Source organism: Raphanus sativus, chromosome 5 (genome assembly GCF_000801105.2).
Source record: "Raphanus sativus cultivar WK10039 chromosome 5, ASM80110v3, whole genome shotgun sequence".
NCBI classification, from domain to species: domain Eukaryota; kingdom Viridiplantae; phylum Streptophyta; class Magnoliopsida; order Brassicales; family Brassicaceae; genus Raphanus; species Raphanus sativus.
The window spans coordinates 5694599-5717993 of record NC_079515.1 but is presented as its reverse complement, the minus strand read 5'-3'; the positions used below and the strand labels follow the sequence as shown (position 1 = coordinate 5717993).

Here is a 23395-nt window from a genome sequence, read left to right as displayed (position 1 = left end):
TATGTGTGTTTCTTTTGGCTATGAGCTCCCACATTCACATCCTCTTTCTCAATGAGTTCTAGAAAGTTCACTTGTGGACAAGTAAAAGAACAAGTTTGGGGGAGTTGATGTCTTGCATAATTGCATTGTTTCACCTATTCCCTTCCATGCATTTTCATCATATAGGTTAGATTCTAGTCATGTTTAGGTTGCATTTTGCATACATGAGTCCTTATCAGGTACTGGAGCATCTTATGGAGCTTATAGAGACATTGGAATGCATTTGGAGCTCAAAAGGTGTGAAGAGGAGGATGTATGGACGAGAGGAGCCTGGAGCGACCCTTAGAAGTCGCTGTGTGACCTCGCTCCAGCCGGAGCGACCAGCATGAAGAAAGCTGGAGCGACCACTCCAAGTCGCTCGGCTTTACACGTCTCGAAGACGAAGAAATCGACTCCAGAGCGACCTCTCGCAGCGACCACCCGAGGTCGCTCCGAAGGCCAGAGCGACTTGTCAGAGCGACCTGCGGAGGTCGCTGCGTGTTTCCCATTTCCGATTTCTTTTTAATTCAAGGACTTATTTGCAATTACTTATGTCGTTTTGGCACTCTGAAAAACCTAAGTTTAAGACTGGTTGTAGCCACTTTTGGGCGGATTATCTTTTGTGAAGAGAAAACCACAAAATACTCTTGGAAAGTTCATCTTTTGGATTCATTGTTCTATTGTTATTGATTTCTTATTGATTTCCTGTGTTCATCTACATGTTTAATCTGAAATCCAGTATGGGTTTAAGGTTTAACATGAAGATTAGTGAGTAGTTCTCTTCTAAATTCATGGGTTAGGAAGACTAGGGTGATTAGGCTAAATCAATGATGTTTTTAGTGTAGATCAATCTCAAGCCTTGCTAGTAGAGTGTTCTTATAGCCTCTTTCGATCTGATCATTCGAAAGTTGATCTCTAGACATTTCCCACCCGAATGGTGTTTGTTGAAATGTCTGAGACAACTCTGCTAGGCTCTTAATGCATCTTGCCAAAGATATTTGTTGTTAAGAGTGTTAAGATAGCTAATAAACCTGTTCTTATTGATTGCTTTCATATCATTCAACCAAAGAGATTTGATGTTTGAGATGTGTTAGCAAATGAGCATTCATCTAGATATAGAGCTTGTTTAGGATCGTGTTTAGGCTTAAGGTCATTTGTTTGATTCATCATTTGTCATCTTTGTTTGATGCTTAATCACCCGAAATCATTTTCCAATACCCATGAGTTCTCTTTATTCATATTTAAGCAAATCATTCATTTACTGCGTTTTAGTTCTATCTTGTCATCTTAGTTAGTCATTGTTACTGAAATCATTATAAATCATTGGTTGCATTTAGATTAAGTAAGTGCTTGCATTCTTAGTGCTTGAAATCCCTCAGAACTGGTTCGACATATTACTTCCATTTTACTATCATTTGACTTAGGAGCCTCAAAACTCCTAACATCACTGAGCTCTCTAAGTCTGAATCTTACGAATCACGCAATTTTCCTAACACAGAAGCAAATCCCCTCGTCGACTGGGAAATCACAAGCCACGAAAAGCTGTAAGATTGAGTAACACCAGGAAGGTGTTCGATGAAATGCCCCAGGGAACCATGCCACCTTCCCGAGGAGGATAAAAACAGTTTCTTTCGGGCAGGGCACATTGTTGTAGTGTGTGAGACATCCAATGAAGTTAATGAGGTTATTTTGGGTATTTTCAGGCTAATGTGAGAGAGATTTGTTGTTACCGTATTAAGTTACCATATTTTCAGGCTATGGGTCTATGGTTGATGGTTGTTTGTTTCAAAGATGGGTTTAGTTTTTGTTTCTGAAGAGTAGAGACGGGAGGAGATGTCAGTTGTTAATTCCAGCACACCTTGGCTCTGTCTCAACGTTTAAAGCTTGTGGGAAGAAGATCTATGAGTTTCTTTCATCCATGCCTCTAGAGTTGGGGAGCATGAGCATGACCAAAGCTCCCAAACTTTCAGTAGTGTGTGTTTCGCACAACATCTGCTTTGGCTTTGCATTGATCTAAGGAAAGGGCTGCAGGAATTGTGAAAATCAAACATGGCTTATGATTTGTGACCATTACAGCTTATGTTATCCGAGTCTTTTTCATGTATCAGCTTCCTGTCTGGATGTTATCTTATTACATTGCCTTCTCCCGCAATCCAAGGTCCAAGAGCTTAGCTTTGTTTCGTGGCTGCAATTCCCCCCAAGGAAGCGTACGTTCTCCTAGGAAGAAAGAAAAAAAAATCAACTATGAACTGTTAGGTACCTGGTTCTCTGTGTTTTACTTACTCTACCTGAATTCAATTTTTCGTTTTAGAATTTCCTGCAATAACTAAATACTGATTGACGCATTCAGTTATTCAGTTTATTATTAGAACTTCTTACAATATATATGTGTATATAGATCGTGACTTCCGCATCCCATAATTGAATAATCATATGCTATCTTATTTTGTTTTCAAGTTATTCAATTTAAAATAGCAAGAAGAAAGAGACCTTCATTGCTTCCATTTCCAAGAAACCTATTAAGGTCTTCACATGCTCCCAATAGGTAAAAACACAATTATAAAATTTGTAAAGGAGAAAGTGGATCAGCAATGGCTGTTGTTAATCTCAGCTCAACCTCCCTCTTCATGCAATCCAGAGGAAGAAGACACAACTCCATATCCTCTGTCAAGAGTCTCCAAAGACGCACCGTTTTGCTTATCACGTCACGAGGTGGCGACATGGTTTCACCGGAGGGGAAAGGCAAGGATCACAGCTCCACCTTTGACTTCAAGTCGTATATGATCCGTAAAGCCGAATCTGTGAACGCGGCTCTCGACGCTTCCGTACCGCTTCTGAAACCCCTCACGATTCAAGAGGCGGTGCGGTACTCATTGCTAGCTGGTGGAAAACGCGTGAGGCCTCTGCTCTGCCTTGCTGCCTGCGAGCTTGTGGGTGGCGACGAGGCTACTGCCATGTCGGCAGCTTGCGCGGTGGAGATGATCCACACGAGCTCTCTTATTCATGACGACCTTCCCTGCATGGACAATGCTGATCTCCGCAGAGGCAAGCCATCCAACCACAAGGTGTGTTGTAAATCATATGAAGGCTCAGAGAAATGCTCACTACCTTGCATCATGTTAAGTTAGATGTACTTCCAAACTAAAATCAAATTGGTGATGATAAGTAAATGGACTCATTTATTTTGCAATTTCGATGCGGGATCTTTGTCTCTAATATATCCTTCCTTGATGCTAATGTTTGCTAACTAGTAATGAACCATTTTCTGCTCAAACAAGGTATTTGGAGAAGACATGGCAGTTCTGGCGGGTGATGCACTCCTTGCTTTGGCGTTTGAGCACATGTCGATCGTGTCTAATGGTTTGGTAGCTCCGGAGAGAACGGTCCGCGCTGTAATAGAGCTGGCAAAGGCCATAGGGACAAAAGGGCTTGTGGCTGGGCAAGTGGTTGACCTATCCAGCGAGGGAATAAATCCTGAAGACGCTGGATTGGAGCGTCTAGAGTTCATCCACCTTCACAAAACGGCTGCATTGTTGGAGGCAGCTGCTGTTTTAGGAGTTATAATGGGAGGTGGAACCGAGGAAGAGATGGAGAGGTTTAGAAAGTATGCGAGGTGTATTGGGCTGCTGTTTCAAGTGGTTGATGATATTCTTGACGTGACAAAATCTACCGAGGAATTGGGTAAGAGCGCCGGGAAAGACGTTATCGCGGGAAAACTAACTTATCCGAGGTTGATTGGTTTGGAAAAGGCTAGGGAACTTGCGGAGAAACTGAGCAGAGAAGCAGAGGAACATCTTCTAGGGTTTGATCCGAATAAGGCGGCGCCTCTGGTGGCTCTGGCTAGCTACATTGCTTGCAGACACAACTAACTAGCTACATTGCTTGCAGACACAACTGATCTTTTGCATTAACTGTATCATGTGCTCAATGTCTGAAGTCCAAACAATTTATTTGTTTTTGGTCGCTTTCTGGTCTTCTTTCTTATGAAACTATTTAAGTTATGTGTGTTTTAGGTTGTATTTTGTTTGTTTTTTTTTGTGATCTTAATGCATGTTTCGACAATTATCATGAAGGCTTGCACATGGGAACGAGGCAAGTGGGTATACTAAGAACTTTTTTTTTTTTAAATTTGGCTTAAAATTTTAAAGAGAAAATGATAGATATAAAATAACTAAGATTAATTATTGTATTATTTGGAAACAATATAATCTATCTTATTAAAACAGAAACATTCTGTTGGACCTAACATTTATTTTGTAAGTTTTTAAATTAAATACACCTTTATATTTTATAGTTAAACATACATTAAGTCACTAATGTTTCTTTTTTTATACTACTATCCATGTTTCCAAACAATATACTTATTTCTTTATACTACTATCAATGTTTCCAAACAATATATATTTATACTACTATCAATGTTTCCAAATAATACAATAATTAATCTTAGTTATTTTATATCTATCATTTTCTCTTTAAAATTTTGTAAAAAACGTCATAATTTCATAAATTACAAAATAGTGAACTTTAAAATTTCGATTATAAGATTACAAATTATGAAACTATTACAATTTAAATCCAATTAGATTACATATCGGTCATCCATCAGTTCAATCGGTTAGTCTCGGGTTTTAGTGATTTTTTAATATGAATATTTTAAAAACATAAATTGAATTGTCAGATCTCCGGATTAACCGGTATAATCACAATCGGGTTAAATTTAAAAATACTGATTTAAATGCAAAAATATTTTAAATACACACTCTTTAAAAATAACCAAAATATTTGTTAAATTATTAGTGAAATTTTTCATCGTAAAATATCCCGCGCTTCAAAAGCGCGGGTCAAAATCTAGTTTATGTTTAAGCTACAAGAGTCGTTGAGTTGTATCTCTGTGTGATTACTGATTAGTTAAAATCACAATATTAGTATTTGCAAGATTTGTAAAATTATCTCTCTAAGTAGTAAGTACCCTTGTTTGATATTTAGCTCCTTGTTTTTTTTTTGTCTTGAACTCCATTTAAACGAGGAAACATACACTATATAAAAGGTATGAAAGCAGGACCGGTCCTGAGCCATGCGTAGTGAAACATTTGCAACAGGTCCACAAAATTTTTGAAGAAAATTATATAAACATAAGCTCTTAAATTTTTTTTTTAAGCTCCCGAATTTTTTTTTTTCTCATAGACATTGCAACAGGCCCCCAAAATCTCAGGGCCGGCTCTGTATGAAAGACAAGATTTTCTCCAAGACAGCCTCTCCTTCCACTGCCAAAAGGAAGAAACTTCAGGACTTTCTCTCTTTCTTCTTCTTGCTCAACAAGAAACCTCTCTGGCTAACTTATCAGGATCTTTCCAGAAACCAGGATCTCTCATAACAGCGTAAAGGTTTACAACAAGTGTTGTCTTCTCCGGTATGTGAAACCTGCCAACATTACATTCTTCTTCAAATATCCTTAACCAAGAGGCACTGCCGGGTGAAGTCTTAGTGTTTCCTTAACCACGGCTTGCAAATAAGGAAGTATTGGTAAATCGGTAACACAGTAACACACATATATATATATAGTTTAGTTTATCATGAGCTTGTTTGAAGACAAAGCAAGCTTTTGTTATTTACAATGTGTACCCTTTTATTTTCTATCTGATGAATAGAAACAGTAGAACACAACATATACATAACACAATTAGAAGCGGAAGATTAGCCAAGGAGATATATGGAACAAATAGTAAATGTTTTTGACTGATGCAAGCGAATCAGGGTTAATCATATCTTGAAGGTGAAGACGAATCATATGACCTGTGTGAACCATGAGACCTCTGTGAACCTAAAATATCTAGTCTTGGAAGATGAAACTGATGATATTGAGGCTGTGGTTCCAATGGCTGTCTGAGATACCTGCAGTTTGAGATCGTGACCTGTAAGTTTAGCTCTGGAAGACGCTGCAGATTCTGACAGTCATTGATTCTCAGGTTTCTTAGAGCGTTGGAACCATACGAATGCTCCTTCGAGAGCTGAAAAGACTGCAGAGATATGCAGTTATCAAACTCAAGCGTGTGGAGGCTGGCGAAATGGCCTAAAGGAAATGTAACGAGAGAGTCACAGCTGCTTTTAATGCTTAGCGTTTGAAGGTTCCCGTAGCTGTACTCGTGGTGGTCTGGCTGGAAATCTAAGACTCCGCATTTATGGATGTGAAGAGATATCAGAGAAGGAAGAGAGGTTGGTAGATTCCCGGTTAGCTCTGGACATCTTAGTATGGAAAGTTTCTTGAGAGAAGGGAATAAGTCTCCCTTCGTGACCCTTATGTCTGACCAGTCTTCCAAATCTGGCAGGTTATCAAACCGCAGCGTTTCAAGGGACTTAAACGGCTGTTGGTTTTGATCGCGCAGTGATGGACTTAAGTAGAACCCGGAACCTATGCTTCTAAGGCCGACCATTCCTGAAATGTAAAGTTCTTTGAGACCTGGTAGTTGACCAAGAGATGGCAAGGAGGAACAGTTTCGACATTCCCTGAGGCGTATGCACACAACTCTTGAGAACGAGGAATCACTTAGCCAATCTGGAAACTTTCTTCCGTTGTATCTCTCAATGGCGAGCTTCTCGATACGACGGTGTGGGCGTAACTTCTCGAAGACCTCAGCTTCGTTCTGCGTCCGGTGAGGATTTGTGTAGCTCTCTGAGCTAGTAGATCCAGTTCTCCAGACAAAATCTATCTCCTTCAGATGTTTCTTGCTGTCTAAATTTGCTCCTGCAGCATCAGCAACATCCACAACTCGTTGTAGCTCGACTATTCTTAGTTTTCCATGAAGTTCATTGAGTTCTCCAAGTTCACAAATCCTTGCGCCATCGCTAGCGCTCACGAAGAAAGTTGTAAGAGTCTGGATGCTCTTCAATCTACCAAATCTTTTCGGCATGTGTTTTAGCTTCGTACCAATCAGATCAAGATAACGTAGATTGATGAGGTTGTAGATGTCTGTAGGTAGGTCCTTCAGACTGGAACAGTAGCCCAAAAGAAGTGTCTGGAGGTTATACATATAACATAGGGATTTAGGAAGCTTATCGAGTTCAGTGCGAGAGAGATCCAAGAACCGGGCATGGCTTAAGTTCCTGAAAAAGTCTGGAGGCAGCCTTGCGATCTTGTAATGTGACAAAGACAAAACACGCAAGCGGGTAAACGTTGGAAGCAGCTTCTCGCTGACCATTGTATCTAAGCAGCATGACCTCGAAGAATTTGTGAGGCTGAGTGGTAGAAAAGTTCTGAGAAACTTGACCTCGCGAAGAGCTTCAAACCTCATAGGTTCACTATAATTATCTCGTAGGTAGGATAGATACCTAGTCTTTTCTGAAACTTGAAGTTTGCAGCCGTTTTCAAACTTGGAGCTGAACTCTCCTGAAGCAAACTGAGAAAGCTCATTGATGAAGTCATGCATCATATATCTCGTCTTGGTCTTTTGGAAAAGCGACCTTGATTCCAGTTCTGAAAAGTACTCATCCCCAAGCTCTTCTAGATTCTTACTGCTTCTCGTCTGCTGCAAGAAGCCTTCTGCCATCCACAGAAGAACTACCTTTTCCTTCTCAAACGCATGCCCTTTGGGAAATATAGAGCAATAGGCAAAACACCGTTTCAAGTGAGCTGGAAGATAGTAGTAGCTTACCCGTAAAACTGGAAGTAGATTGCTCTTATCAGCTGGAAGATCCCAAATCCTGCTGCTTAGAACTCTCTCCCATTCCACGACATTGCCTTCAAACCGTAACACACCACCAAGTGTTTTCGCAGCCAATGGCAGGCCCTGGCACTTGTACACTATCCTTTCCGCAAGATCTCCAATTTCTTGATCTAAGCACGGATCTTTATTTGGAAAAACAGTTCTCATAAACAACGACCAGCAATCTCCATCAGATAATCGCTGAAGGTTGTGTACATTGACAGAACACATAATGGATGCTACGCTTTGGCTTCGTGTTGTCACAATAATCCGGCTCCCTTTAGCAGCAGATGTGAAGGGTTGGCGTAGAAGATCCCAATCCGCAAAATTTTCATTCCACAGATCATCTAGAACAAGCAGAAACGGTCCTATTAACCTTTCTTTCAACTTGACTTGAAGTACATCCAGGTCAGTGAATTCGCAAGGCCGGGAAGTAACAGACTCATAAACCTTTTTTGTGATCTTGAAAACGTCAAACTCCTCTGAGACATGAGCCCAGACCCTGGTTACAAAATGACTCTGAACACGCTGATCATTGTATACGAGTTGTGAAAGTGTGGTTTTGCCAACCCCACCAATTCCAACAATAGCTACAACGGTTGATGTCCTGCTATCGTCCCCGTTCTCAGGAAACAAGAATCTCATGATTTCGTTTTTATCATCATCTCTACCAAACACTTCAGATTCATCCACAAGAGATGTAGTTGGCAACCTCGGTTTGGGCGTCATCGCAGTTATCTCTTTCAAACCCAAGATATTTCTTTGCGAGGCTAAACGCTCGAGCCTTATCATGACCTTCTCGAGCCTAGTCTCCAAATGATCACTGCTCCCATCCAAAAAATCTCTCAGGGTTCTGACACGAAGCTGTCTTAGCCTATTAGAAGAAGATTCAACTCCTATGTTGAGACGCAGAACTTCCGTAGCAATATCATCAAGAGCATCCTCAGCATGGTAAACAACATCTCTCAGCTCGTTGACCCATTTTTCCACCGCCGGGTTTGTAATCTGTTTCTCCTCGGCATCAATCAGGACCGCGCTAATTGTCAACAACGCAGTGTTGAGCCTCTCTAGTACACACTCATTCAGTTCTCGTCTCTTGAAGAAGGACTTGTAAGGACCAGACATCAACGTCTGAAAGAGAGCTTGTAGAAAAGCCGAGAGAACCAACTCTGCTCCTGTCATCTTGTCTGTCTTTGCACACAGAAAGCCTCTGGGAAAACAAGACAACCAAGAGAAGAAATCAAGAATTTGAAGATTTATGTCTCAGGAAATCAATAACGTCACAGCAGGATGTTTATTTCTTCAGTTTACATTCGCAAAATCAAATATTCTAATAAGTAAGAAATTACAAGGCAAGTGGTAGGAAAAAACAGAGAAACTAACATTAACTAAACTTGATAAACGCGGAAGTATATTCTACCTTCACCAAGTGAAACTACCACGAAAATGACTAGAAGTTGCCTGCATTTTCATAGAGAAACTTGAAGATGGGATCAAAAGGACCAAAACTTATATAAAGAATGAACTAGTCAGAACTTATAAGAATTAGACAAAATTGTTTACTTTAGATCAAAATAGCAAATGAATTCGACGAGTTGACTTGAAAAACTACTCAGCAAATTCTGTTAAGCTACATACATATAACAGTTTAATACTCCATCCGTTTCATATTACATGTCGTTCTAACTTTATGCACACAGATTAAGAAAATATTTAATTTTACATCTTTCCAAAATAAAAACACTATTACTAATATACATAACCATGTATCAACCAATAGAAAAATAGAAAAGAAAATATTGTCAATAAATTTTGCATTGAAAACCGAAAACAAAAAATTTCCTCTAGAACGACATATAATTTGAAACTGAGGGAATAACAGGTAAGAGACGACTTCAAATTTTTTTTAAAAATGAAACTTCCACAAACTAACAACTTATTAAATTCGAGAATGATTCTCTTATGAGCTGACACGAAACTGTCTTGGTCTACCAACTGAGACAAAGTCAATCTTACAAGGTAACTCAGACAAATGCAAAACTGTGTGTTAAATCAACGGATGTACATTTTTGGAGTCATCGTAAATGTTTACTTAGGCCTTTTTGGAGCGCTATTGGCTTAAGCACAACCGAGATTAGACATCTATTCTATTAAAACTGAAGTACAATTAAGAAATAATCCTTAATTTACCTTAATATTTACCAACTTATGCCACTGCATTTAAAACAAATTAATTCTATTTAAAAATACTTTACAAATAAAATTACAAGATATGACACTATCATTTAATTATCTTATTACCTTAATTATATTTTTGAGATCTTCTTAGAATCTTGATTTTTAATGTGTTTAACAGTAATTGAAATAGTAACCTACAAATATGTAACAACTTCCAAAAAAAAAGACCATGTAAAATTCGCTTAAACAAATAAACAGTCAATAATCATTTAACATTCAATCAATCAACTATATTAAAGCATAAAAATAGTTATTTCAAACAATACACGAACATAATATATTTCCAAAACAATCTAAAATAATAGCTTTCACTTTTAAGAGTTTTTTTCTTTTTAATTTAAATACATATTATATTTGAAAAAATAAATAATAACTGAAACTGAAATATTTGTTAAGAAGAGAAAATTCTAAAATTAACTATAACTATAACTATATCTTCTGTAGATTTTTTGTTCCATTGATTTGAAAAAAAATATTTTTATTGATAAAAGACATATTAAACTAATGTTATTGCCTACTTACTTTTTGAAAATATGAAATGCATTCATTTAAACTACAAAAATATTAAATAAAATATTAAACTATATAATATATGCAAATTTAAATATAATTATAAAGACATATTAATAAAAATTACATACTATCATCATCTATACCAAAATGAAACTATAAAATATGTGATTTTTTTACTTTCCACATGGATATTTGAATACAATGTAAAATATTAAAAAGAAAATAAATTAAAATATCATTTGCATTCAGAATGGGTTTAAATTAGTAAGCTATATAAAATATCTCAAAAGTTATATATATAAGTATACACTATCTAATTAAAATAAACTCTAATTTTGTTAAAAATAATACCGCGCTTTATAAGCGCGGGTTAAAATCTAGTGTAGATTTAAAGGATTAAACTTGTTAAAAGTCTCAAAAACATCATGACCAAAAATATCTTATGAGAAAAGTAGTTTTAGTTCAAATTTTCTATACCATCTGTCAAATCCTTAACAGATCATTTACATTAATTAGAGAAGATAATAAATAGATGGTGTAAGTTACAAGAAAACTTACGTCTTGTGGTACTTATTGGTTGAACCGAGACAATGGCAGGACCATTTCTTCCCTGAGCTTTCTTAGGAACATAGAACGTTGAATTTTATGCAGCCAAATCCTTTTTGCTTCCTCGTCTGTTCTAAATGCCACATAGATCCAAAAATCCAGACACAAGGCTGAACATAAGAGAAAAAAGGTAAGAATAAGAAGAAAAGAAGCGTGAAAATTCTCTTTCACCGTGTATTTGGAAATAGGGAAGAGGAAGGAGACTACACAAGAGAAACATAGAACTCATAGTGCAGGTTAGATTCACCTTATTTCTTCCTTAATTTGTTCTCATTTTTCTTGAATGTAACTTATTGAATGCTCCATGTTCCCTGCAAGGAAATTTTAATAATAGTTTAGAAAATGGAGATGTATTGTAACAGTTTTAGGCAAAAATGTCTGTAAACTTGTGAATCTCGTGATACAGTGGAAGACGATAATCTTTAAAATCTTGACATTATTACCACTTCCTGCAGGCCAGCTGACAAATTGCAAAAGGAACAGCAAGTCAATAAACCCTTTCCGCTTTGCTTATTCCAATAATTGGCTTGCGTTTTTCCTGAGTAACTGGTTGCATCTCCTTGGCTCCAACAAGCTACGAGGGAAAATATGGCGAACTTTTATTCATCAAATAGCACGAACGTGATGATTGAACGGATTAACAATTCTCAAGAATTGGTCGAACTATGCAAAGGAAAGTCCTCCAGTGCATTGCTGAAGAGATTGAAGGTCGCTTTGGCCACTGTCCACCCGGTGATTGCGGACGCTGATCAGAAAGCAGATCATGTCCGAGAAGTAAAACATTGGCTTACAGGACTCACAGATGCTATGTTCCAGGCGGAGGATGTTCTTGATGAGTTACTAACAGAGGCTTTGAGAAGAAAAGTAGTAGCTGAAGTGGGAGGATTCGGAGGACTATTCCAAAATCTTATGGGTGGTAACGAAGCCAGCAAGAATAAGATAGAACGAAAGATGGAAAACGTAGTAAGACTGCTGGAACATCATGTGAAACACATAGAGATTATTGGACTAAAAGAATACAGCGAGACTCGAGAACCACAGTGGAGGCAAGCGTCACGGTCCAGACCTGATGATCTTCCACAAGGCGGAGTGGTCGGCCGAGCAGAAGATAAAGTAGCATTAGTCCACTTGCTGCTTTCTGATAATGAAACAGGCATTAGGAGACCAGCTGTGTTTTCCATTGTGGGTATGCCTGGGGTTGGAAAGACTACCTTGACGCAGATAGTTTTCAAGGACGAAAGTGTGACCAACCGTTTTGATGTTAGAATGTGGATTACTGTTGGGCTAAACTTTAATGTCTTCACGGTTACAAAAGCCGTTCTGCAGGAGATCACTTCAAGTGCAGTTAATACTGAGGATCTACCTTCACTACAACTTCAGCTGAAGGAAGCACTATCAGGGAAGAGATTTTTACTTGTTCTGGATGATTTTTGGTCTGAAAGTAGTACAGACTGGGAAAGCTTCAAGGTCGCCTTCACTGATGCAGAGGAAGGAAGCAAGATTGTTATAACCACACGAAGTGAAATTGTCTCCACAGCCGCACAGGCTGACAAAGTCTACCGAGTGAAGCTGATGACTAATGAAGAATGCTGGGAGCTGATCTCTAGATCTGCTTTTGGAAATATTTCAGTCGGTTCTATCAACCAAGAACTAGAAGGAATTGGCAAAAGGATTGCAGAGCACTGTAAGGGCTTGCCGTTAACTGCAAGAGCCATCGCATCTCATCTCCGGTCAAAGCCAAATCCTGACGACTGGTATGATGTATCAAAGAATTTCTCGACCTACACCAACAGTATCCTTCCAGTTCTTAAACTGAGCTTTGACATCCTCCCTCCTGTACTCAAGCGATGTTTTTCCCTCTGCTCGATATTCCCCAAGGGTTATGTGTTCAATAGGGAGGAGTTGGTGCTTCTATGGATGGCAATGGACCTCTTATACCAGCCAAGGAGCAACAAAAGATTAGAAGAGATTGGTTACGATTACATTGATGATTTAGTTTGTCGATCTTTTTTCCTGAGAAGCACCAAAAGCTTCGTGATGCATGATCTCATGAATGATCTGGCTAAAGCTACTTCAGGAGATTTTTGCTTCAGACTGGAAGATGACAATATTGCGGAGGTACCAAGCAAGGTTCGACATTTTTCCTTTTCCAGAAGCCAATGTGATGCTTCCATGGCTTTCAAGTCCATCTCTGGAGCTGAGTTTCTTAGAACCATTCTTCCGTTCAATGTTCCAACCGGTCTTGAATCTCTCCAACTCACAGAGAAAAATTTGAATCCATTGCTACAGGCATTGAGCAGCCTGCGAATTCTCAGCTTGTCTCATTATCAGATAACTCGCTTGCCTAAATCATTAAAGGGTTTGAAGCAGTTACGGTATCTAGATCTGTCAAGCACCAAAATAAAATACCTACCAGAGTTTGTGTGTACACTCTGTAATTTGCAGACACTGTTGCTATCAAATTGCCGTTACCTGAGTAGCCTGCCAACAAACATAGCCGAACTCATCAAGTTGCGTCTCCTTGACCTTGTTGGCACTCCCCTGGTAGAGATGCCACTAGGAATAAAAAAGCTGAGAAGCTTGCAGAAGTTATCTAATTTTGTTGTAGGAAGGCTGAGCGGAGCCGGACTGCATGAGCTCAAAGAACTTTCTGATCTCCGAGGGACTCTTCGCATCTCTGAGCTACAAAATCTGGCCTTCGCCTCAGAAGCAAAAGACGCTGGTTTGAAAAGGAAGCAATTCCTTGATGGGTTAATCCTGAAGTGGACTGTGAATGCTTCTAGCTTCGCCCCTGGTAGTCTTAGTACATTGTCTTGTGACCAGAAAGAGGTCCTGAAGATGCTAGAACCTAACCCAAACTTGAAAACGTTCTGCATTGAGTCTTATCAGGGTTCAGAATTTCCTAAATGGTTGGGTGATTCTTCATTCAATGGAATTACATCCGTCACTCTCAGTAGCTGCAACCTCTGCATATCACTACCTCCACTGGGGAAGCTGCCTTCACTCAAGTACCTCAGCATTGAGAAATTTAACATTCTGCTGAAGGTTGGTCTCGACTTCTTCTTCGGTGAGAACACCTCTAGCTTTGTACCGTTTCAATCCTTGCAAACTTTGAAATTCTATGCCATGCCTAGATGGGAAGAATGGACATGTCCGGAACTAGAAGATGGGATCTTTCCTTGTCTCCAGAAACTCATGATAGAAAAATGCCCCCGCTTAAGGAATAAGTTTCCAGAAGGACTCCCTTCTTCAACTGAAGTCGCCATCTCTGATTGCCCCCTAAGAGCAGTTGGTGGAGGAGAAGGTTCCTCCCCGGGGAATATGAACACAAGGGAACCACCACCTTCCCCTGCAGAGAATCCACTGTTGGATCGGGATCCAAGTTCTAAATCAGATATAGGTACAAGTAGTCAGAGTAATAATGACACTGAAGTAACTTCGACGTCAAGCGTGTCCTCTTTGCCAAAGAACCATCATCCACTGTCAGAAGAGGTGTACCAATACATAACTCAACTTGAAAACCCACATCAGCATATTGAAGAAGCTGCTGTGATATCTGCAAGGTTCTCAGAACTCATCTCCTCCGCTGATCTCAGCTCCATACTGTCACAATCACCACTTCTTCCAGATCCCAAAATTGGAGGTTCTTTTCACCCTGGAAGTAGTAGCAACCCGAACCAGCCGGTTGCTCCAAGTGGACAGTCTAGTGACAACGGTATACCCGGGCCATCACGACCAAATGATGAAACAGACATGGAATATTTAAAAGTGACAGATATCTCTCACCTCATGGATCTTCCCCAGAACCTGCAGTCACTCCACATCGACACCTGCGGCGGCCTAACTTCTTTACCTGAAAGCCTCTCCGAAAGCCACCCCAATCTCCAAGAACTCCTCCTCGTCGCATGTCCCTCTCTCCAATCCATCCCTCCAACCACATTAAAAACCCTCTACATAAGAGACTGCAAGAAACTCAACTTCCAAGAAAGCTTACAACCAACTCGCAGCTACTCACAGCTCGAGCACCTCTCCATCGAAACCAGCTGCAGCAACAACCTCGTCACCTTCCCTCTCTCCCTCTTCCCGAAGCTCAAATCCCTCTCGATCACAAACTGCGAAAGCTTCACCACCTTCTCCATCCACGCCGGACTCGGAGACGACCGAATCTCACTCAAATCCCTAGAAATCAGAGACTGCCCAAACCTAACCGCCTTCCCTCCCGGAGGCCTCCCAGCGCCGAAGCTCTCCTCGATCCTCCTCTCGAACTGCTCAAACCTCCGAGCATTACCGGAGAAGCTCTTCGGCCTCACGTCTCTCCACTCGCTCTTCGTAATCAAATGCCCGCGGCTCGATTCCATCCCCGGCGGGGGGTTCCCGAGCAATCTACGAACACTCTGCATCAGCCTCTGCCCCAAGCTGACGCCTCGGATACAGTGGGGGCTGCGAGATCTGGAGAATCTTCGGAATCTGGAGATCGAAGGAGGTAACGACGACGTGGAGTCGTTCCCCGAAGAAGGATTGCTGCCGAGAGGGATTTTCTCTCTGAGGATAAGCGGTTTCGAGAATCTCGGTAGGTTGAATCGGTTGGGGTTTCGAGATGCGAAGGGTTTGGAGACGTTGGAGATCGACGGCTGTGATAAGCTGAGGATATCGATGGAGGATGGAGATCTTTTTCCTCCTTCCTTGTCTTGTTTGCGGATAAGCTCTTGTTCGTTGTTGAGTGAGAAACTTGCTGAGGAAGTAACAGAGTGCGTCTTTGGTGTTCCGTACGTGGAAATCGACGGCGAGATTTTCTCTTGAGGATGTGTTATTTCCAAATGGTTTGGGTTTAGATTGTTTTTTTTTGTTTAGTTGGTCAAAATTATTTGGTAAATATTAAATCTGATAAGTAACTAATGGGATTGATTGTTATTATCAATCAAGTGTCAAGTATATATACTTGATACATGTACTTATCTTCTCAATAAGATAAGTATAAGAGGCAACAATAAGATAAGTACAAATAAGATATGTCGAACATAATATCAGTATATAACACTCCCCCTTGATCGACACATCCGGTTCAGGGTTCATTCATGCTTTTGATGTTGCCTCATTAAAACATTTCTAGGAAAACCCAATGGGACAAAACCATGGATAAGGAAAAAGAGTACAACACATGAACTCCCCCTGATGAATGCATCACTGAAGATCCTTCAGTCGACGCATGCCTATCTGGTGCACGAGCTTCTTGAACACTGATGTGGCTAAAGACTTGATGAAGAGATCGGCTGAATTCTCACTTGAACTGACTTGTAGCACTTGGACCTCTTCTGCCTTCTGGAGCTCGTGGGTAAAGAAGAACTTTGGAAGAATGTGCTTCGTCCGGTCTCCTTTGATGTATCCATCTTTAAGCTGAGTAATGCAGGCTGTGTTATCTTCATATAGGATGGTAGGTGGATCCTTTCCTTTGGTTATACCACAAGTGGTACTGATGTGTTGTGTCATGGATCTCAACCATACACTCTCTCGACTAGCCTCATGCATCGCCAATATTTCTGCATGATTTGAAGATGTAGCTGCCATGGTTTGTTTCATGGACCGCCAAGATATTGCTGTCCCTCCATGTGTAAAAACATATCCAGTCTGAGATCTACCAAAATGTGGATCAGATAGGTAACCTACATCAGTAAAACCAACTAAACCTTCCTTAGATTGGTTAGTAAACATAAGACCCAAATCCTTCGTTCCTTGTAGATAACGAAGTACATGTCTTATTCCATTCCAGTGCCTTTGGGTCGGACATGAGCTGAACCTAGATAGTAAGTTCACAGCAAAACTGATGTCTGGTCGTGTATGGCCAGCTAAGTACATCAGAGCTCCTATGGCACTGAGATATGGCACCTCTGGACCAAGGATCTCTTCATCGTCCCTCTTTGGACCAAATGGATCCGTGTCCGGACCAAGGCTTCTCACGACCATGGGACTGTTTAATGGGTGAGATTTGTCCATATTAAATTTCTTGAGTATCTTTTCTGTATATATTTCTTGATGCACAAGGATTCCATCTTTTACATACTCAAATTGTAAACCCAAACAAAACTTTGTTTTCCCGAGATCTTTCATCTCGAATTCTTTCTTGAGATATTCAACAGTTTGGGAAATTTCTCCAGATGTTCCTAGGATATTTAAATCATCTACATATACTGCAATGATTACAAAACCCTTATTGAACTTCTTTATGAAAATATATGGGCAAACCTGGTCATTTTTGTATCCTTCTTTCAGGAGATATTCAGATAGTCTATTGTACCACATTCGACCCGATTGCTTTAATCCATAAAGAGACTTGTTCAATTTGATACAATGTTGTTCTCGAGAACTCTCTTTGTTTTCATTTCAATACCATCTGGAATTTTCATGTATATCTCATTATCCAGTGGACCATACAAGTAGGCAGTTACAACATCCATTAACCGCATATCTAGACCTTCTCTTATAGCCAGACTTATTAAAAATCTCAAGGTCGTAGCATCCACCACAGGGGAATAAGTTTCCTCATAATCTATTCCTGGTCTTTGTGAGAATCCTTGTGCAACGAGTCGTGCTTTGTATCTCACAACTTCACCTTTCTCATTTCTTTTTCTCACAAAAACCCATTTGTATCCCACTGGTTTTATATCATGGGGTGTCCGGATGATCAGTCCAAATACACCTCTCTTTTTCAATGATTCTAACTCCACATTAATGGCTTCTTTCCATTTTAACCAATCTGGTCGTTGCATGCATTCATATATAGATGTGGGTTCTAGATCCTCATTATCCATCAATTCAAGTGCTACATTGTATGCAAATATATCATCCATGTCGACATGTTTTCTGTTCCATTCCCTTCCAGACATGACATAATTTATTGAGATCTCATTATTGTCAGGGACCTCAGTACTTAGATCCTTGGCGTCCCAAGTTTCTTTTGGTGGTACATGAGTTTCCTTTTCCATGTCTAGGGTTTCAAAGGATTCGGATTTCTTTGCACATTTTCTTTTCCGAACTTCTTTGTCTTTGGAAACTGATGGTCTACCACGTTTTAACTGTGGTTTAGACGTAATAGCAGCTTGATTATATCCCTCATGGACATCAAGTCTTATCGGTGCATTGGCAGCTGGTATATATGACTTGGTTACTCTATTTGGGTCAACAAAGGAATCTGGCAATTTATTAGCTAGCTCTTGCAAATGTATTATTTTCTGGACTTCTAGATCACAATCTCTAGTCCGAGGATCCTGCCATGTTAAGGATGTTTGATTCCATTTTATATCTTTTTCCAGCTTACCAAAATATCCCCCTAATGCTGGATACTTAGATTCATCAAAATGACAATCCGCAAACTTGGCCTTAAACAAATCACCAGTTGTTGGCTCTAGGTATTTAATAATAGTGGGGGAATCGTATCCAACATATACTCCCATCCTCCTTTGAGGTCCCATCTTTGTTCTCTGTGGTGGTGCTATAGGCACTTGGACTGCACATCCAAAAACTCTTAGATGGGAAATATCTGGCTCATGACCCGTAATTAGTTGGGATGGCGAGTATTTATGCTCACTTGATGGCCTGAGTCTAATTAACTCGGCTGCATGTAGCACAACATGTCCCCAAGCTGATATTGGGAGTTTGGTATTCATTAAGAGTGGTCGGGCAATCCACTGAATTCTCTTTATAAAAGATTCAGCCAGACCGTTCTGAGTATGGACATGTGCTACAGAATGTTCCACACTTACCCCCATGGACATACAGTAGTCATTAAAATCCTGGGAAGTGAATTCACTAGCATTGTCAAGACGTATAGTCTTTAAAGGAAAATCTGGAAAGTGTGCTCTAAGTCTTATAATCTGAGCCAGCAACCTCGCAAGTACTAGATTACGAGTTGATAAGAGACAAACGTGTGACCATCTTGTAGATGCATCAATTAAGACCATAAAATATCTGAAAGTCCCACAGGGTGGGTGTATCGGTCCACAAATATCAACTTGTATTCTTTCCAGAAAATTTATCATTTCCTTATTCACTTTGGCTGGTGATGGCCTAGTGATTAATTTCCCTTGTGAACATGCTTCACATGTGAGGTATTTAGGAATAACTCTTTTATTTTTCCAATTGTGGCCATTTGAATTTGTTATGATTTTTCTCATCATCACTGATCCGGGGTGACCCAACCTGTCATGCCAAAGAGTGAACTCTTCTTTGAGTTCTTTGTTCATCACGGCATTAGCCTCAACCAGACTAGTCTTAACATAGTAAAGTCCAGTCCCACATGCTGGTATAGTCTCAAGGACTCTTTTATTGCCTTGGGTGATATTATAAATCTGAAGAAATTCTTTATTTCCTTCACCCTTGGTTTCAATATGAAAACCATTGAGTCTTATGTCTTTGAAACTTAACAAGCTCCTATTAGAGCTAGGTGAGTACAATGCATCATCTATCTCTAGATGTGTACCATTAGGCAATAAAATGCATGCTTGGCCGCAGCCTTCGATTAGATTAGCTGTACCAGCTATGGTTGTGATGTCAGCTGTTTTATTAATCAGGTTTATGAAGTATCGTTTGTCTCTCAGGATGGTATGGCTGGTGCCACTGTCTACCACAAATGAGTCCATTCCACTTTTCATTCTTTGATCTCGGAAGGGTTGATCGGTCTCGTCGTCGGAGCAGTACTGGTTCGTTTCTTCTTGTCGAAGATCGCTTCTCGTCGAACAGGTTTCTTCTCGTCCGGAGTTTTGCTTCTTCTCGTCAACAATCCAGCGGAGAAGAGGTTTTATTTTTTTTCTTTGCTATTAGCTAGGGTTTCTATGGGAGCAAAGGTGCTGATAACGTGATAAGTAACTATATATACTTGATACATGTACTTATCTTCTCAATAAGATAAGTATAAGAGACAACAATAAGATAAGTCGAGCATAATATCAGTATATAACAAAATCGATTAAAACCATGGTTTATGGGTAACTACATATATGTAGTGGATATATGATGCTAGTGACCTAACTTGATGCACACGAGTTGTAAAAACAAAAGAATTTGTGAAAACCAACAACTTTTTAAAACGAATGTTCAAGAAAATCCCTAAAGAGAAAGATGATGAAACATAGAGAAGTATCTCAGTCTGAAAAGACAGGAACCTAACAAGAACACTCCAAATTCAGAAGCAGGAACGTAGTGTTTCCAGGTACTAACATAATTGGAGATAACTGTAGCTAAAACGTAAAAAGATAAACGAAAGAACAAAAGTTACTGAAGGAAACAAAAAGTCTGCAATCATCTCTCTTCTGGAAATCCAGGAAACTAGTCAGGTCTGTCTCTAGTTTGTGGATGGTGGTCGAGTGATTCGTGGCCTCACTGGTGTCTTTGATGGACTTACCCTGAAGAAATAACAGAAGTAGGGTCATATATGGATCCAGTAAACAAAGACGAAATTGCATAGATAACGTTTTTACCTTATGGGTTGGGATCCAATGACCATCCCGCTGCAATTGAGCGCCCTAGTTGCACTATCCGCCTGTTCGTTTGAAAATAAAACATATAAGTTTCTGAGTTTGCAAGTGAATTATATAGGGAATAGACTTACAACGCAATAAGCCAGCCACACCACCTATAAAGAAAATTTACCTCTAGTGGATAGTTAAAGAACTTACCAGAGCAAACTCAACAAAAGCAATGCGAGTTGAATGCAGTTGATCCCCAAGAAGCCTCAGACGAGTTACCTGCGTATATTTGGAAAACAACTTCAACTTACATCATCACTCCTTAAAAGAAAAATCTCAGGTTATTTAACAACTTATAAAGAGAGAGAAGTGGAGAAAGAAAGATAAGGTAGGTATAGGTCTGTTCTGTTCTGACCTCACCACATGCTGACTCAAAGAAGTTTCTCATATCAGCTTGAGAAACCTGGAGTTTTTCGAAAAAAAAAAAAATCTTAAACCAGGAAATACTAGAAAGAAAACAAGTTTTTCACAAAACGGTCAAAGCATTTTCACCTTTTTGTCAATGTTTGTGCAATAGATGGTCCTTGAACACATCTCCCTTTCATCTTCAGACTGATCATCAACACCAAACTTAGTAGACACCAAGGTAAATTCAAAACTGGAAACTCAAACCAAATTTGAATGTGTGGTTACCCTAGGAAGAAATGTGGGATTCACTGGAAGAATAGCAGTTTTGGAGGGTAAGACCCTCACGGGATAGTACCCGAGCATCGTTCCACCAAGGCTTAAAGCTTTATGTGCGCCCTCTGTGGAAACAATTTTCCCATTTAAATGGTTACAGTAGGACAAAGAGTTACATGTAAACCTTTTGTTATGCCACTTTAAACATTCTAGGAGACCAAACTTACGGTCATCAGCAAACTCGACAAACGCAAACCGAAGAACTGAATGTGGATCCCCACAAATTCGACAGTCAACAACCTTCACAAAAGAAAGTACTAACTGAGTTACATCACATACCAATTTATATACCACTAAAGAAACATATTAGACGTTATTTGCAGTAATGTTTAGCACATAATCACAGATAGGCTTTTAAATTTCGATCTACCATTTTTATAGACTCAAAACTTTTTGTCTTAATTAATCACATTGTCCAAAAACCACCAAGTAACTAGCATTTAGAGCTTAAGGGGTCATCTTACTTGTCCACAGTTACTAAACAAGGCAGCAAGACCCTCCTCAGTCACCTAAATCACAAACCAGCTTTAAGTTACACTGATGCAAATTAACTCAAATTCTCTGTGTAACTAAAAGAAAAAAAACTTACACTCTGGTCAATGTCAGAAACATACACTGTTCTTCTAATACTATCCTCTCTCTGAGCTTTTGAAATTCTTCCAGTCAACCTCCTTCTCCCTTGGCTATTATTGTTTTTTCTCTGTAATCACAAAACAGAACAAAAAAAAATATTTACACAAATCAAAACCTATTGAACAAAAGTTTACAGATTTACAACAACAAAAAAGTCATCAGATCAAATCTAAGATTATCCAATCACAAAAAATGGAAGGTTTCAGATTATACCTTCCGGTTAATGTCATCCTTCTTTCCATCAGAACCAAACTCCTCACCAGATTGCTTCTTAGCCGTGGTTAAATCATCAAATTGATCACCTTTTGCAGTTTCACCGTTTTTCTTGGGATTGTAATAAGAGGGAAAGAACTCCTTAGCCAAAGGATTCAGTTTCTTGAAAATAGCCACCAGCTTTTGCATATCTAACTCGGATTCAGGTTTGAGCTCAGACTCAGTCTCGTGTGAGGTCATCTCAGTTTTGTCATTGATGATCTTTTCAGAATCTTTGTTGATACAAATCTCATGAACTTCTTTGACAACAACAACATCAGTAGTGGGATCCTCAGCGATGGCAGCCATTGGATCAAATTAACAGAGAAATAGAATTTCCAAAAAAAAATTCAACACTGTTACAGTAAATGATGGGCAAAAAAATTCAAAAATGTTACTATTAATTAAAACCTCATTTTAAGAAACTCTGCCAAATTAACGTAAGCAAAGACAAGAGTGCATGATCTCGTAGATATGACAAAATGTACTAATTAATCAGCTCATTGGGAAATAGAGTTTGCAATTACAGAAAGCTTTCTTTCTCTCTGCTGTGTTGTTATGGCAATGAGCAAAGGGAGGAGATGGAAGTAAAAAAGAAAAGAATGATGAGACTTTTTTTGCTTCCGTTTTGGCCGCTCTCTGTTTTGGCCTTTTCTACGTGTTGCAAAGATGCTAAATTTTCATAAATGTTATTTTAATTCGTTGTGAGGACTCGTATTTTAATTGTCTTTGCAACCTCTATCTTCTTTTTCTTTGCGAAAAGGTCTTAGTAGTTTATAATTTTCCCAAGTTTCGATGCAATTCGAGTCAATTTAAATTGATATTTTATTGTGTAAGGAATCATACAAAGTGACGAAAGGGACCACCCAACTTTTATTTTTATTCCATTTTCTGATTATATTCTTCATCTTTATTTTCTTTTATAGTTCCATTCTGTTGTTCCACATTTTTTGCTTTTTGAACTTTCATTTTTTGTGTGTGTTGTAGACTTGTTAAATAACTAATAAGTCCGTTGCCTGCTACTACTGCTGCATAAATCTTTGAGTTTGTTAGGATTTAATCTTCTCTTTTGTATAAGTTTCGTATTCTCGTTCCTCTCCACTCTCCAGTATTTTTAAAAAATATTTATATGTTTAATTCCGAAAGAATATAACTAAATATCTATTATTCAGCAACAGAATCCACCGTCTTCGTGGTGAGTTTATAAACGTTATGTAGTTTAAATTTCATGAT

The 23395-nt window shown here is 39.2% G+C and overlaps 5 protein-coding genes across 9 annotated transcripts; 2 read left to right on the top strand and 3 right to left on the bottom strand.

Moving 5' to 3' along the window:
* Positions 1 to 1665: 1665 nt before the first annotated feature.
* LOC108859850 (geranylgeranyl pyrophosphate synthase 9, chloroplastic-like) lies at positions 1666 to 4086 on the top strand. 3 transcript variants are annotated; one of them, XM_057011304.1, is made up of 3 exons: positions 1666 to 2274; positions 2564 to 3083; positions 3297 to 4086. In XM_057011304.1, the coding sequence occupies exons 2-3, from the start codon at positions 2610 to 2612 to the stop codon at positions 3885 to 3887; spliced, it is 1065 nt and encodes a 354-aa protein (XP_056867284.1). In that variant the 5' UTR covers positions 1666 to 2274; positions 2564 to 2609; the 3' UTR covers positions 3888 to 4086. The 3 variants fall into 3 exon arrangements, with proteins under 3 accessions (XP_056867284.1, XP_056867283.1, XP_018489260.1); XM_057011303.1 differs by having other exon boundaries at positions 1667 to 2274; positions 2476 to 3083; XM_018633758.2 differs by lacking the exon at positions 1666 to 2274 and having other exon boundaries at positions 2346 to 3083.
* Positions 4087 to 5553: 1467 nt separating this feature from the next.
* On the bottom strand, positions 5554 to 11170 carry LOC108863516 (putative disease resistance RPP13-like protein 1). 3 transcript variants are annotated; one of them, XM_057011124.1, is made up of 3 exons: positions 11031 to 11157; positions 9105 to 9182; positions 5554 to 8931 (listed from the first exon to the last, which is right to left on the bottom strand). In XM_057011124.1, the coding sequence occupies exon 3, from the start codon at positions 8901 to 8903 to the stop codon at positions 5778 to 5780; it is 3126 nt and encodes a 1041-aa protein (XP_056867104.1). In that variant the 5' UTR covers positions 8904 to 8931; positions 9105 to 9182; positions 11031 to 11157; the 3' UTR covers positions 5554 to 5777. The 3 variants fall into 3 exon arrangements, with proteins under 3 accessions (XP_056867104.1, XP_018493470.1, XP_018493469.1); XM_018637968.2 differs by having other exon boundaries at positions 9142 to 9182; XM_018637967.2 differs by lacking the exon at positions 9105 to 9182 and having other exon boundaries at positions 11031 to 11170.
* A 496-nt stretch (positions 11171 to 11666) lies between these two features.
* On the top strand, positions 11667 to 15996 carry LOC108863515 (putative disease resistance protein At3g14460). Its single transcript, XM_018637966.2, has one exon. It carries the CDS (start codon positions 11667 to 11669, stop codon positions 15876 to 15878), a length of 4212 nt encoding a protein of 1403 aa, XP_018493468.1. The 3' UTR covers positions 15879 to 15996.
* Positions 15997 to 16259: 263 nt separating this feature from the next.
* LOC130512619 (secreted RxLR effector protein 161-like) lies at positions 16260 to 17039 on the bottom strand. The gene has a single exon (XM_057010785.1). It carries the CDS (start codon positions 17037 to 17039, stop codon positions 16260 to 16262), a length of 780 nt encoding a protein of 259 aa, XP_056866765.1.
* Positions 17040 to 20131: 3092 nt separating this feature from the next.
* On the bottom strand, positions 20132 to 22810 carry LOC108856942 (polyadenylate-binding protein-interacting protein 9). The gene is made up of 10 exons (XM_018630849.2): positions 22124 to 22810; positions 21867 to 21977; positions 21742 to 21786; positions 21445 to 21517; positions 21230 to 21342; positions 21089 to 21148; positions 20952 to 20999; positions 20747 to 20815; positions 20549 to 20610; positions 20132 to 20473 (listed from the first exon to the last, which is right to left on the bottom strand). The coding sequence occupies exons 1-10, from the start codon at positions 22469 to 22471 to the stop codon at positions 20413 to 20415; spliced, it is 990 nt and encodes a 329-aa protein (XP_018486351.1). The 5' UTR covers positions 22472 to 22810; the 3' UTR covers positions 20132 to 20412.
* Between the last annotated feature and the right edge of the window lie 585 nt (positions 22811 to 23395).